Source organism: Papio anubis, chromosome 10 (genome assembly GCF_008728515.1).
Source record: "Papio anubis isolate 15944 chromosome 10, Panubis1.0, whole genome shotgun sequence".
In the NCBI taxonomy this organism is placed as follows: Eukaryota; Metazoa; Chordata; class Mammalia; order Primates; family Cercopithecidae; genus Papio; species Papio anubis.
Window position 1 is genome coordinate 68,272,728 of NC_044985.1, and position 15,140 is coordinate 68,287,867.

The 15,140-nt window shown below is 38.0% G+C and overlaps 1 protein-coding gene across 1 annotated transcript in view; it reads left to right on the plus strand.

Annotated features, from left to right (window-relative positions):
* Positions 1-1,260: 1,260 nt before the first annotated feature.
* ZNF804A (zinc finger protein 804A) overlaps positions 1,261-15,140 on the plus strand; it is a 344,070-nt gene continuing 330,190 nt past the window's right edge. Inside the window, exon 1 of the mRNA XM_031651391.1 lies at positions 1,261-1,966. Within this exon, the coding sequence (XP_031507251.1) occupies positions 1,856-1,966 (111 nt within the window). The 5' untranslated portion in view covers positions 1,261-1,855. The remainder of the gene's footprint in view (positions 1,967-15,140) is intronic.

Here is a 15,140-nt window from a genome sequence, read left to right on the forward strand (position 1 = left end):
CCCTCTTTCAAAAAGTGAAATAAAACTGTCAGATTTATTTAAGGAGCTTATTATGGATTGCAGGGCCACTGCTACATAAAATCCTACATATGAGACACACAAAATGGAATGTATTGCAATCTCGATTCCCAAATAAACAAGATAAACACAGTTTATATCAAAGTGCAGTTTGTTCTGACATAGGGGCATCAGAATGTCTGGAATCTGCTTTAACCAATTAAGCCTTTCAAGGCAAAGGAAAAATAAAGCCTTCAGTAAATCCATTGAAGGCACCATCTCCCAGCCTCCCACTGCCTGTTATCGATCTTTTTAAGTGCCGACTAATGAGTCGTATATATACCTGATGGGATGCTCTCACTCCACCACCTCAGAGGGGCTAAACTTACACAAAGAGAGAATCAACTGGGTGGGAGGCAGGGTGGGAGGGCACAGCCGGGCTGACGGCTGCCTTGGACCCTTGAAAACCAACCAGAAAGTCTGTCTCCAGGGAACGCAGCAGACCCGGTTCCCTACTTTCCGTGACAAACCCATTCGTTCGTGTGCAGGAGATTTTTCCATTCAGGTCGCTTCTAGGGCGAACGCTTTTGTTCGCTACCACTCTGTAGTGGGAGAGGAACTAGAGAGACATGCAAAGCAAGCTCGAGGCAGCAGAGTCTTTGCCGCAAAGCATCCCTTTCCCCTCAGCTTTAGCAATTTAGGAAGAACTGAGGTTCTCAGGGGAGGTGGGGTGAGGGGAATGCCAGGAGGAGGGACACATAAATCAGGAGTCCCTGCTTTTACCCTCTACCCACTTGCACTCGCATCGCCACAACTACCCTCCCCCGAAACTATCATCAACACAAGCACTTACGGTATCTACAAATGTGTGGGAGCAGGGGTGGGTGGGGGGCACATTTTCTTTCCTTGCCTTTCCCTAAGACTGAACAAGGTACCAGCCTCCATACCAAAAACACATTAAATAACAAAATCAAATAAACCAAACCCAGTGGATAGCAATTATCTCGAGAAAGAAGCCGCTGCTGGCACCGGCCTGGATTCGCTGCAGTCGGAAGCTGGTGGCTTTCGGTATTGAATTATTAATTTATTTATCCCCCTCGCCCCCACCCCCACGCCGACTGCCAGGCAAGAAATCGCGGCCTCTTCGCTTCCTCTCCGCCCCCACCTTCCAGGAGTCTCCCACTTGGCGGTGGCCGTCGCGTCCCCGGCCCTCTGCGGCAGTGGCGCCGCGCGGGGCGCTCCCACTCGCGCTCGGGCTGGCGCGGCCGCGGGTCCCGGCGGCGGGGTGGGCGGGGGAGGCAGCGGGTGACAGATGTACTCCTCTGACAGCTCTCAGTATCAGCCCAGTGGCTCCCTGCCATTGGCTCAGTGCAATGGACCGGCAACGCCGCTCACTATAATAACACTCATGCCTGCCAGCAGCAGCAACTCCGAGTGCAGGCGCCGAGCGCGGGGGATGCTGCCTCCGCCGCCGCTCCTGCTGCCGCGCAGGCGGCTCCCGCAGCCCCGCTCCGCCCGGCCGCCGCGCGGGCACTGACTCCCGCTCGGCTCCGTTTCGCCGGCCCGGCCCCCTCCTAGCCTGGAATCCTCCCGCGGGGCTCGTCGTCCCGACGCGAATTAGAAGAGAAACAGAGGAGCGAGAGACTGAGGGAGAGCGCGGCGAGCATGCGGAGGCGGGGGAGCCTCGGCGCGCACCACAGAGGGGTGCAGTGAGCCGGTCTCCAGAGGACGTGCCGGGGGCGGCTGCGTGCCCTCGTGGCGGGTCCCCAGCCCACCCTCGCCAGCCCCGGCGCGCTGCGGCTGTGGGCGCGGGGTGCGTGGAAGCGGCGGCTGCGGCGGAGGAGGCGGTGGCTGCCCCATGGAGTGTTACTACATTGTCATCAGCTCCACGCATCTCAGCAACGGACACTTTCGCAACATCAAGGGAGTTTTCCGGGGCCCTCTCAGCAAGAACGGGAACAAAACTCTGGTAATCGCTTCTGTTTTCCTCTCTCTCTCTCATTTTTAAGAGGGCATTTGGAAGATTGAGTTTTTGGAGGTGTTGAGATTCAATTTGGTTTATAATTTACTCGTTTATTTATCTGGTGGGCGTGGGGTGAGAATTGTGTGTAGAAAAAGGAAGGGGTCTTAGGGAAGCTGTGATCCATGGCTTTCGTTGACACTTCCACAATGCTCTGGACTCTCTCACCTCACTCCATTACGCTGAAGATTACCACAGTCTCTCCTTATTTGAAGCAAATATGTCAACAGGACCTGTTTTAAAAGAAAAGAAAAGAACTCTAACCCCAAGTTACCCCATAACCCCTTTTGTTTGGCTTAGGAGCCTGAAGGTGAATGAGGATGTGGCTGTCTCTGATGGAGGCAGGGAACCATGTGGCTGGTCACAAGGAGGAAGTGGCGGGATTGAGTGATGGTCTGAGAAAGAGTTTGTATTCCAGCTCTTTTCTGAAGGACTGATAGCAAACTTCTCTAGTGAGAAGTTGTCAGTGCTAAGCTTAAGAGTGACTCCAGAACCTTATGCAGTCCACTTTCAGCGATTCTCTGTAAAGTGGTGGTGGATATGTGTGAAGCACTATCACTATGTCACCATTAGAGCCACTAGGGAAAACGCGAGGCAAATAGAACCCATGCAGTTGCTGGAAGGTTCTCACTGGATCACAGAGCTTCGTTTTTCAGGATCCTAGTCGGAAGAGCACTCCTGATTGGTGGGAGAAGATGTGCTGAGCATTGAGATAGTACAGGATGATAGCTCCTACCTCTCATCCAAATCCCCCTTTAGCTATAAAACCTCCCTGCAAAACTGACTTTCCTGTATTGGTATGTTTGGAGAAGTATACACCTCCATAAAGTAAAAAAGGAAGTAGAATAAAGGCTCATTAGGCTTAGTACTTCAAAGAGTAAAGACAAAGTGAGGTGGCAGTATGCAAATGTATGATTCACTGAAGTCTGTGTTTATTAGGAAGCAGGCTCTCTTCTCCTTTCTTACACAGTGGTAACTTAGCCTGAATGAGGAGAGTAGAAGTTTAAGGACAGACTCAGATAGTCCAAAAGTAAATATAGCATTCTTGATCGAATTTTCTTGTTGTATTTTAAAATATGTTTCTTTATGAATACAGAAAATACGCTGTGATGTGTTTTCCAATAATGAAAAGTTCTCGTCTAAAGTTTTACGTAAATTCTTGATGCATTTAATTTTATTATTTTTACCTTGAATCTCTTGGCTACTTGCTTTCAGTCTACTTAAGACTCTCAAAAGCAGGACTAGTTTATTGCCTTTATTGTTGTTGTGGATGTGGTTGTTGGTTGTTGTTGACCAAAAGAAAGTGAAAATACTCTTCTGCAGTCTTCTTTAGTAGAGTACCACAAAGAGCAGTAGCCAAAGTCTAAAGGAATTGTTGAAATTGTTCTGGCCCCACTTAGAGAAGTCAATTATGTAGGAACGTAAAATTTTGGGGAAAAAACTTTCAGTTTGAAGGAAGTACACACTGTTTTTTCAATTAAATTTCACTTACGGTAAAAGGCAAACTTAATGCACAAGTTTTCATTTCCATACTTACAACCATGGTGTAGGTGATAAAGCTCACAGTGGGGTTTATAGAAAAAAAAAGTTATTTGCCATACCTCAACTTGTTAAAATTCTATAGGTCTTGATTCGCAAGTTAATCTTAGGTTCTAACAATGGTTGAATTTGCTTATGCTGATGTGTTTGTTGTGTGTTTGGAGTTGGTTCATTCTTTATGACTTATATTTACAAAAGGTAGGTTAAAGTCTAGATTTGCCATTGTAATCTTGTGAGTAAATTGGGTTCTAAAAAACAGCTATCTAAATGAGATGGATAAACCTAAATATAGGCAAACATCAGAAAGAACAAACAAAGATAAAAAGGCTTTGAAATAACTCCATAATTATCTTAGTTATCATGAAAGAGACTTCAGGCACTTCTGAGCTAGTCCTTCCAGATGATGTTAAAACTGCCCAAGTTTGTATTTCCTGTGTATGAGAGTTGCACTGACTGAAAAGAAGTAAATTTTCATATATGATGTGAATATATTTGAAACTACTTCTTTACAATATAATACATTAATGTATTATATGTGCTTTCTAGATGTCTTCTCATGAGTATAATTATGGAAAATGATGAGATTTATGCCTGTCTTTAAGTATAACAGAAAAGATTCTAGATCTGTTCATAAATTAATGATTTTAATTTTAAAAAGAACTGTCTATACTTAGCCCAAAATGATTCTTTATAGCACAGAGGATGCTGTGAGCACTTACATATATACTAAAACATACTGTCACTTAAAAATAGGAAACTGGATCTGAAACTTCTAAGAATTAGCAACTTCAATGAGAAATACAAACATCATCTTAAAAGGTATATATGGCACATTTATAAATTTTCAAGTAAGAATTTATGCTTATCATGGTTCTACAGCTTAATTTTTTATTTTTTAAATTGACAGATAAACTTATCTGTGTTTATCGTGTACAATGATTTTAATCCCAGTTTTATGGAGTAATAATTATGATATCTTTCCTACTTTATTTTATATTTTATTTTAATATATTTGAATTTTGCCATTAGAAATCATCACATTTTTGTATTTTGAATTGCGTACCAAGTTCTAAGGATTTTGATAGCATGGCAAATGTTTTTTTCTTACTTCGGGGAAGTGCAACCCTTAAACATAAAATTACTCAGCGAAAAGGTACTTTGATTTCTCCAAGACCTTTTAGTTACTTTCTATCAATAGAACTTAATGGCTATTTGAGAAATTTTTAAATTCAAATTTAAAAAATAATTTTATAATCTCTGAAAAATTACAGGATTAATTTAAGATAGCCTGTAACTGTTAATACAGTCTTCTTTTATGAATTAGATGTTACTTACAAAATAACCAGGGTACTTCATATTTTATTGCCAGTGATTAATTGCTTTAATCCTAAATCCAGAATGTAATCCTGCCATTCATATTGAGAAGATAGTCAAAATATATAGTCCCTTCTCTAGGTCATATCGTGTCACGCAAACATAGAGTTTTGGAAAATAACAACGTTCTTGAAGACTAAGCCTCTTGTTAATGTTGACCCTATTTATGAGCTTTTAAATATATTTCTTTTGCCAATTCTAATGAAAAATATGTAAATTTTCTTTTTGCAATGTCTTACAAGTAAAAAGAAAAGTCAATCTGTTTATCATGATTTCTGTTAAAAACTGTAACATATCTGTGATATAGCTTTAATTTCATGGAACAAGAAGTAAGTGAATATTTCATAGTTCTCCAGAATATTTCTGGATAAGTTATAGAGCTTAACAGAAATGAATAAAGTTTATCTTCCATCTAATCTCATTCTTTTTATTTAGATTTTCCCAATTAACCATTGTGTAAGCAATTGCTTACTGAATAAAGACATTTAGGTACATCTTTTTTTGCAATTGATTTACAAAGTTTATTTGTCTTAATTATATAGTTAAATAAATACAGAATATTTCTGTATATTACATATTTAACATGGAATTTAAATATTCCTTTAATCACTTTAATATGTAATTTGGGATTTGTCTTGGGAAACTTGGAAATCATTACTAATTTGTTCATTACATTTTGTTAGTTAGTCAGCATTTTAGTATCTTATAATAACATTATATCTATTTCACTGACTATGGAATTCAAAAGAATCAGTGATGGTTTTGAGGTCATACAGGGAGTCAATATTATCAAGCAGATTTCCTGACTCCAGACATATTTCCTTTATAATTTATATGCCAAATTATGGAATCTCTAGGGATCATTATGATAATATGACTAAGAGATGGTATTGTGCTATCTGTTTGGTTGAAGGCACTTTATTTTTCCAATTATCTCCAGATATGGATAAATAGTGCCAGAGACATAGAATAATTTGTATAAATTTGTTTTACTACTCATCCTCCATATGCAAATATCACTCATTTCTGTCGGGCCTAAAGGCCTTCTTTCTGTAGGCTGCCCTCCATTTCTAATATATGAAATACTACATTCGGCAAGAAAAGAAATGTTAATTTACTAATCGGTTCACAAAATATTTGTTATTTAGTTTTTTCAAATTTATTGAGGTGCCTCAATTGCAAAGCACAGTTCTAGGCACCATAGGCTCTGTGTTACGCACCAAATAATACATGCTAAGAAGCATTTTGGGCTGCTCTTCTTTACTTTGAATCTGTTGAAAAAATATTCACATCTTTTGACATGTTTGTAGGTTTCTTGTCACTCAGGACGTTGTGATGTGTGTTAATTTTGAAAAACCTGAAAAAATTCTGTTATTTCCCTTGTGTATGTAGGAACTCACTAAAATTAGGCAGGCTTTTGAAACACTATTTGGCCTTTTGTTTTAGTTTTCATTATTGAATATAACTTACTTTTCATATAATTCCCTTGAACATTTTCTAAATCTCTTGGGAAATGTAATTTAAAAGACTTCTCATCGAAACCCATTTAGGTGACGCTTTAAGAGTATGCATGTAAGACTGAAGAGATCAACTGGTGAATAGGTGCTGTTGGAAAAGTTATTATTTTTTAGGTTAATGTCCTCAAGAGAGCTCAGGGGTGAGGGTGGATTAGGGTGAGATACTAATATATCTTCAGACTTTCCCACTTTATAAACTTCTTCACACAAGCAGTCCAATTATATATTCTTCCAAATTTCATTTAAACTCTTATGTATTCAATATTGAAGACCATCTTGTGTCTCAATTTTCTGAACTTAAGGTGTCATATATTCTTGCTCTGTTGGTTTTGAATTCTAGTGAAACTTTTACTACATGTCCTTTTTCAGAACACATTATTCTAGTAAGGAAAATAACTGATATTTGAATTATTGTTATAACACAAACATGCAAGCACTATTTTAAGGCAAATGTCAAATAATATTCATGATTACCACACACTTTTGTTAATTCATTAAATATTGAGTTATTTTAGATAACTGAAATTTGAATAGCGACGTAATGTCTTGACTTCTCACTTCTGCACCAATAGTTTCAGGTTATCGATGACTGCAATTACATTTTTAATGAAAATACAGATCAGCGAGAATTTCAGGGATGGCCTAGTCCAGAGGTTTAATGGAGTTATATTCAGGGCCAAATTCAGGCTGCCAAATTAGTTTGTTCAGTATGCACAGTGTTTTAAAATACTTGGATTGAAATGCAGTTGGAAGAAGACGCTTCTCCGTTTTCCACTGTCTACACTACATTCTGTTGCTAGGTAGGCTATTCAGTTACTTATGTAACTTTCCTGACCATTGAAGGCACTTCAGTTTTCCATACCTTGCTTAGTTCAAGGACCGAAGTTTACCTATGTGAAGATAGAAGTATTTCTGTCGTTATATTTTCTTCTGTAGTAACTGTTTGGCATATATTGGTTGAAGTGAATTAACAGTATTCTCCAGGTCAAATATCTAGGATCTCTATCATAATAAGAAATATACAGGGATTTCAGAGTGATCAATTTTTGCATTTTAAAATTGCAAACTTTTACTTAGGCTACTGGTATTTTTGGTATTTTGCTGTTGTTTTTGACCTCAAAACATTAATTTAGAATTTAATTTTATGCTTTAATATATACTTAAATAAACATGTTACATTTATTTATTTATTTATTTATTATTATTTTTTTTTGAGACGGAGTCTCGCTCTGTCGCCCAGGCTGGAGTGCAGTGGCCGGATCTCAGCTCACTGCAAGCTCCGCCTCCCAGGTTTACGCCATTCTCCTGCCTCAGCCTCCCGAGTAGCTGGGACTACAGGCGCCCGCCACCTCGCCCGGCTAAGTTTTTTGTATTTTTTAGTAGAGACGGGGTTTCACCCTGTCAGCCAGGATGGTCTCGATCTCCTGACCTCGTGATCCGCCCGTCTCGGCCTCCCAAAGTGCTGGGATTATAGGCTTGAGCCACCGCGCCCAGCCACATGTTACATTTATATACCATATTTGGGAAATGGTTTGTTAAAAGTATTATACATAGTGTAAATCATATGTAAATAATTGTGCTAATGATGCAGCGTTGAAATAATTTCCTATCGTGCCCGTTTAACTGAGATAGTACTGTTGAAGGGACTTGCTGTTAGGAGTTTGAGTAATCCTTTTGAAAAAAGATAACAGTTATAATCTATGGTGTACTGCAACAAATATTTATGAAGAAATTACTTATATTTGTTTATCACATTTTTATATTGCTAACCACAATAATAAATATAATTGTGTTAGTTTCTCTTTCTGAAAATTTTAACCTAAGCCATTTGATCTGTTTTGTCTCATTCTAAATTATCCACTGTATCTGAGAAAATGTTACAATACATAGTAGGCCCTTCATATCCGTGGATTCTCATTCATGGATTCAACCACTGTGGATACTTTGAGTATCTCAAATACTCAAAAAAGAAAAAAAGCACATTGTATTTGTACTTAACATGTACAAACATTTTTTTTCTTGCCATTATTCCCTAAATAATACAATATAACAACAGTTTACATAGCATTTACATTTTACTGGGCATTAGAAATAATCTAATCTCCAGATAATTTAAAGAATAAGGGACGATGTGCATAGACTATATGTAAATACTATACCATTTATGTAAGGGACCTGAGAATCTGTGAATTTTGATATATATCCTAGGGGGATCTTAGACCCACTTCCCCATGGATATGCAGAGATAACTGTATACTGTATTATGATAGTGTCCTCAAGTAGCCATGATTCATTAATTTTATAAATGTATTACAGTACACGTTCTATTACAATATAAGATTAAGAGGAGTAATACATAATTAAAATTCAGTCGTGGTTGTCAAAGTAAACAAAGTCCATTACCTAAGGTGTTACTCTGAATTCTTTCATAATGGTTTGGCACCACTGGAAGAAAGTTACATACTTTTCTACCTGTAAGTACATTTAATATACTGATTGTTTATGATGTCAATGCTGTGTTCAAATTATAAGAAAACATTTTTTATTAAATAGTATTTGAAAAATTACGTGTATTAAACATGATGGCTAGTTTTATGTGTCACCTGGAATAGTAGCGTATTGGTCCATTCTCACACTGCTATAAAGATAGTACCCGAGACCAGGTAATTTATAAAGAAAAGAGGTTTCATTGACTCACATTTCCACATGGCTGGGGAGGCCTCAGAAAACTTACAATCGTGTTGGATGGTGAGGGAGAAGCAAGGACCTTCTTCCCTTGGTGGTAGGAGAGAGACGTGCAAACAGGGGAAATGCCAAACGCTTATAAAATTATCAGTTCTAGTGAGAGCTCACTTACTATCACAAGAACAGCACAGGGGAAACTGCCCCTATGATCCAATCACTTCCCTCCCTCAACACCTGAGGATTACAATTCAAGATGAGATTTGGGTGGGGACACAGAGCCAAGTTATATCATGTAGCCAGTTATTTAATCAAATTCTAATGTAGGTATTGCTGTGAAGGTATTTTGTAGATACACTTAATGTCTACAACCAGTTGATTTTAAGTAAAGGAGATTACTCTTGAGGATGTGGTTTAGCCTGATAACCAGTTGAAAAAGTCTAAGAGCAAAAACTGAGGTTTTCTGGAGAAGAAATTCTACCTGAAAACTTCTGTAGCAACTCCTACTTGAGTTTCCAGCCTGCAGGCACTGCCTTCACATTTAAGATTTACCAGCTCCTACAATCACTGAGTCAGTTTGTTAAAATAAATCATATGTGCATCTACACACACACACACACACACACACACACATCATATTGTTCTTATGTGTCTGGAGAACCTTAACCCTTAACTGATACAGTGAAAATCAGTTTATAATGTTTCTTTTATAATGAGTTAACTAAATGTTTGAAATGTAAATTCCATTTGGATTTAATAGGAAATAGATGCATTAATGTTGATAACTATATAGGTTTAAAATTGATAGACCTGATTGTGGAATTTTTCTGCTATTTTATATACAGGTTTACAGTAACTTTATCTGAAGTGTTTGCCTGGATTACAATTTCTCTCTCTCAATCAACACACCTCAAGCATCTAAAACAACCTCTATGTAAAATGGAGTTATTCTTATCTGTTCAACCCCAACAGCTTACCACAAATGTTTATTGTACTTGAAGAAAGTCAAGCTCTTTCTAAATTAGATAAAATATTGTATTAGTCTGTTCTCATGCTGCTATAAGGACGTAACTGAGACTAGGCAATTACAAAGGAAAAAGGTTTAATTGACTCACAATTCTGCATGTCTGCGGAGGCCTCAGGAAACTTACAATCACGGCAGGAGGGGAAGCAAACACACCCTTCTTCACATGGTGGTAGGAAGGAGAAGTGCCTAGCGAAGGGAGAGAAAAGCCACTTATAAAACCATCAGATCTCATGAGAACTCACTATTATGAGAACAGCATGAGAGTAACTGCCCCCATGATTCAGTTTCCTCCCACCAGGTCCCCTCCCGTTCCACCTCCATGACATGTGGTGATTATGGGAACTACAATTCAAGATGAGATTTGGATGGGGATACAGCCAAACAATATCAAATATATCTTTTAAAGTTAATTTCAAAAGTTTATACTTTGTTAGCCTGAATTTAAGCAAATGAGCTTTAAATTGAGGTTATGTAAAATGAAGGACGTTCATTTTACAAAACAAAAATTTCTTCATGAAATGTACAAAATATGTACAGAGTTATATCAATGTCCACCAGCCAGAGATACCAGGACATAACTCTAGTTGAATCACGTTAGGAACATTGGTATTTGTTGAAATGAGGTTAAATGCACACCATGGAGAACCTTGATGCATCTCTTGAAGAGAGTATAAGGGGTAGTTCTTTAGGATTTGGGATTGTGCAAGGTGTATTTTCTGGAGAGTTTACTAAAACATTTTTAAATTCTGGATTGGATACTGTGATAAATAAAAGACAATTCTATATTGGGTATCTTAGGACTTTCTATCTAGGAGCAAAGAGAAACAAAGTGGGGTAGGGCTGTAATTGGTGGAAAAGAAGCTTTCCTCATAATGACTGGCAGAGGGAGATGCTGGGTAACAAAAACAGTGTTTTTGGTAATGTATATGCTCAAATGTGATTGTGGAGGGGACTTGTTATTGTTAAGCTTCATCACAGTCATAGGGTGACCTTGTTTGATATTTGTGTATCATGAAACTCCTTATATTTGACAAGAGAATATCATGCCTCACTCTTAGATCCAGACAAGCTCCTACCCATCAGTTCTTGAGAGCTGCTTTTTCCTTTCTCAGATATGACCATGAGATAGATGGTTGCAAAAGGGAGGGAAGGAGGACAAGCTGATAAGAGAGAATATTTCAGGGACATGAGATCCAAAGCTGAGAACTTTTAGGAATGAGTTAGGTGTCAAGATGGAGCAAAGAGGGCTTGTGCCACTTATTACCACACTAGTATAAGGAGTTTAGAGATAAAACATCCACCTCTGGAGACAGATATAGGGTAAATAGTGTTTTCGGGAGAAACAGGCTTCACTTAAAACAAACAAACAAACAAAAAAATAGTTTAACTTCAGTGAAAAGTTTGAATCTACAGAATTTTTTTGATAACAGACACTTATGAATTCAAGTAAAACATAGTCCAAGAGTTTTAGGATACGTAGAAATATAGACATTTGTGTCAGAAAAGAGGATGTAACCTAGCCATATGGAGAATAAAGTTCAGGTAATGAGGAAGAGTTTGGGAGTTCTTGAACAATGTCACTGGAGACACAGAGTAGGATAAAATTGGTTCTGACAATCATACTATTGGTAGTAGCAGCAGTGGAGTGGTGGAGGGAAACAGAGGTAGGACTGAATGGGCAGCACTCAGAATTTTGAGACTCACCATTGACTACTGCTGTGACTCTGAATAATGCATGACCCTTTCTCTGAGCTTCAGAGTTCTCTCCTGACTCCTGCTGAAGTGTTCTGACAGAGGGGCGTGGTTACTCCTAGTGCACAGACTTTCTCCCAGATTTGACCACAACGAGTTAAAATTATTAACAACAATTCAAAAATTAACTCTTTGCCTTTGATTGGGCTTCCATAACAAATTAATATAGACTGGGTGGCTTAAACAACAAATACTTATTTCTCATAATTCTGGAGTCTGGGAAGTCCTAGATCAAGTTCCTAGCTGATTCCATGTCTGGCGAGGACCTTCCTCCTGGTTTGCATGTGGCTGTCTTCTCATAGCATTCTCACATGATGGAGGACAGAGCGGGAGATTAGTTATTGTGTCTCTTCTTATGAGGGAAGTAATCGCACACACGAAGGTTCCACCCTCATGACCCAATGATCTCCCAAAGGCTTCATCTTCTAATACCATCACATTGGAAGTTAGGATTTCAGCATATGCATTTTGGGGGATGCAGAAGTCCCATTCATAGCACCCATCTATATTGTCTTGTTTGTGCCCCTCAGACAGGAAACACCTAAAGAATGAAAAGCAGAGGGTTATTGTTTGAATATGTCCCCCAGAAGCTCATGTTTTGAAAAAACTTCGTCCCCACTGCAGCAGTGTTGATAGGTGGGACATTTGGGAAATGATTGGGTCATAAGAGCTCTGCCCTCATGAATGAAGTAATTCGTTCATAGGTTGATAGATTAATGGTCTGTCTGGGGGGGTGTTTATTATTTTAAAAAATGGATCTGTTATAAAAATCAATTTGGCTGTTACTCCTAAGTCCACTTGCAATGTGATGCCCTGTGCTGCCTCTGGACTCTGCAGAGAGTCCCCACCAGTAAGAAGCTTGTCACCAGATGCAGTCCAAACCCTTTACCTTTGATGTTCCAGCCTTGACAACTGTAAAAAACAACTTTTTAAATGTATTGTCCAGTCTCAAGTATTCTTTTATAGCAACAGAAAACAGACTAAGACATCAGAGTGAGTAAGTTTTGTTGCGAAGACTTTAGAAAAAGCCTGAAACTCTGGGAGTTGCCAAAGACTTTTAGATTGGTTATGGAAAGCAGGATATTTGTAGTCAGTAAGTTAATAGGAAGGAAGTGAGACTAGTTGCAGAAAAGGAATGGATTTAATGAGAAGTGTGTAGTGATTTTTTTTTACAACTGGTCAAGAACAAAAAGATGGAATTATATGTAGATTCTGTCTTTGTTTAGTAAAAATGTCTCAAGTGGCATAATCTAGTCACCCCCAAGAAAGCATCAATGGAAACACTGTAAAATTACATTTGTGTTACCTCCTTCAAAAGGTTATATTAGCAAAATACCACTCCTTGGTGAAGACACTCAATGTCTGTACATTTATAGTTGAGAAGAAAATGACTGCTTTTACTTCAGAATTGTGTTCTTGCACCCAGTTTAGCAAGAAAGTCTACTACAACCGGTCACTTGTGTTATGACCTGGGTAAAGTTCATGTCAGTTATGTTATCTTTAGATAAAGGATATGATAATAAAATTAACTATGTATGGATTTACATAATTTGGACACTATTACTATTGAACCATGTCCACATTTTCTTATTTTCTCAGTGTCTTAGTCTGTTTGAGCTGTTATAAGAAAGTACCACTGATTGACTGGCTTACATACAACAGAAATGCATTTCTCACAGTTCTAGAGGCTGGGAATTCCAAGATTAAGGTACCAATTTTGTGTCTGGTGAGAGCTTACTTCATCATAGTCAGACTTCTTCCTATATTGGGGAAATAGGCAAAGGAATTCTCTAGGCCTCTTTTATAAGGGCACTAATCTGTTGTGAGGGTGGGGTTCTCATGACCTAATTACCTTCCAAAGTCCTCATCTCTGATACCATCATAATGGGGCTTAGAATTTCAACATATACTTTTTTTGGGGGTGGTGACAAACATTTAGAACATTGCTCTTAGCTTACTTGTGGCATTTCTTACATATTTACGCATATCCCGAGAATGCATAAAATCTTAAATATATGCTGAGCCCTAAATATTTTAGATTATGAAGACATGAAAATCATAAGAAAACCCTCAGATATCAGTCATTGCCATGACTCATAAAGTTCATGGAACAATGGGAAACTTGTTTTTTTGGGGAAGCTTAGAAATTCTTTTAATTCTCTTCAATAATAATTTTAATAGCTATGATTCCCTTGCAGTGTCTTCTAAGATTATTGAAGTTCTGATGCTACAAAATTAATATTTACACTAGGGGGCGACATAACATTTCCTCTTCTTTTCGAAAAGACAGGCATAGTAATCAACCATAGATTAATAACATTGTCAAATATACTTATCACAATTTTATTAGGAAAGAGTCACTTTAAATGTTATTAGCCAGAAAGTCAATAAGAAGGCAACATGGGGGTGATGTGTTTGCTGTGTACTTTATTTGTATACTTCACCTAGTGATTATTTTTGGCCATTATCTATTTCAGTCACATGTGATACGTGGAGAAGATATTACTGACATAGGGTTGATGACCAATTGTATCTTTCTTAGATGTCACTCTTGACTGTAAAAGTATCAGTCTTCCTATTGAAGGGGATGTTTTTAGGGTTTCTTTTAGTTTCTTAAACCTTTTATGATTCTTAATACCTAATTTGCTTTAATGTCATAGCTAATTAATCATTAAATTTGATTGAAATGTTCATGGAGTACATTATTAACCAAAATAAAGGTCGACTGTGATGATAGTTACTTGTGGAAAGAATATCTAAAATATGAAATAATATGTGAACCTTTGAAAACTATTTCTTATTTTCATGATTGCCATAAGTGATATCATATAAATAGAAAAAAAAGTTGAAAAATACCTGAGATCCAAATTTTCAAACTTTATTAAAATTTAATGGAATTTTCTTCAGAAAAATTGGTATTATATTTCTAGGGAAAGAGTACAGATTGTATAAAATTATACAAACTTTTCTGTTTGTATTACCAATCACTGAGAAATTATTGGTTCAACATGAAAGATGTATTTTTTTTTTTTTTTTTTTTTGAGACGAAGTCTTGCTCTTGTCACCTAGGCTGGTGTGCAATGGTGTGATCTTGGCTCACTGCAACCTCTGCCTCCCGGGTTCGAGCAGTTCTCCTGCCTCAGCTGAGTAGCTGGGATTACAGACTCCCACCACCAAGCCCGACTAAGTTTTGTATTTTTAGTAGAAACAGGGTTTCTCCATGTTGGTTAGG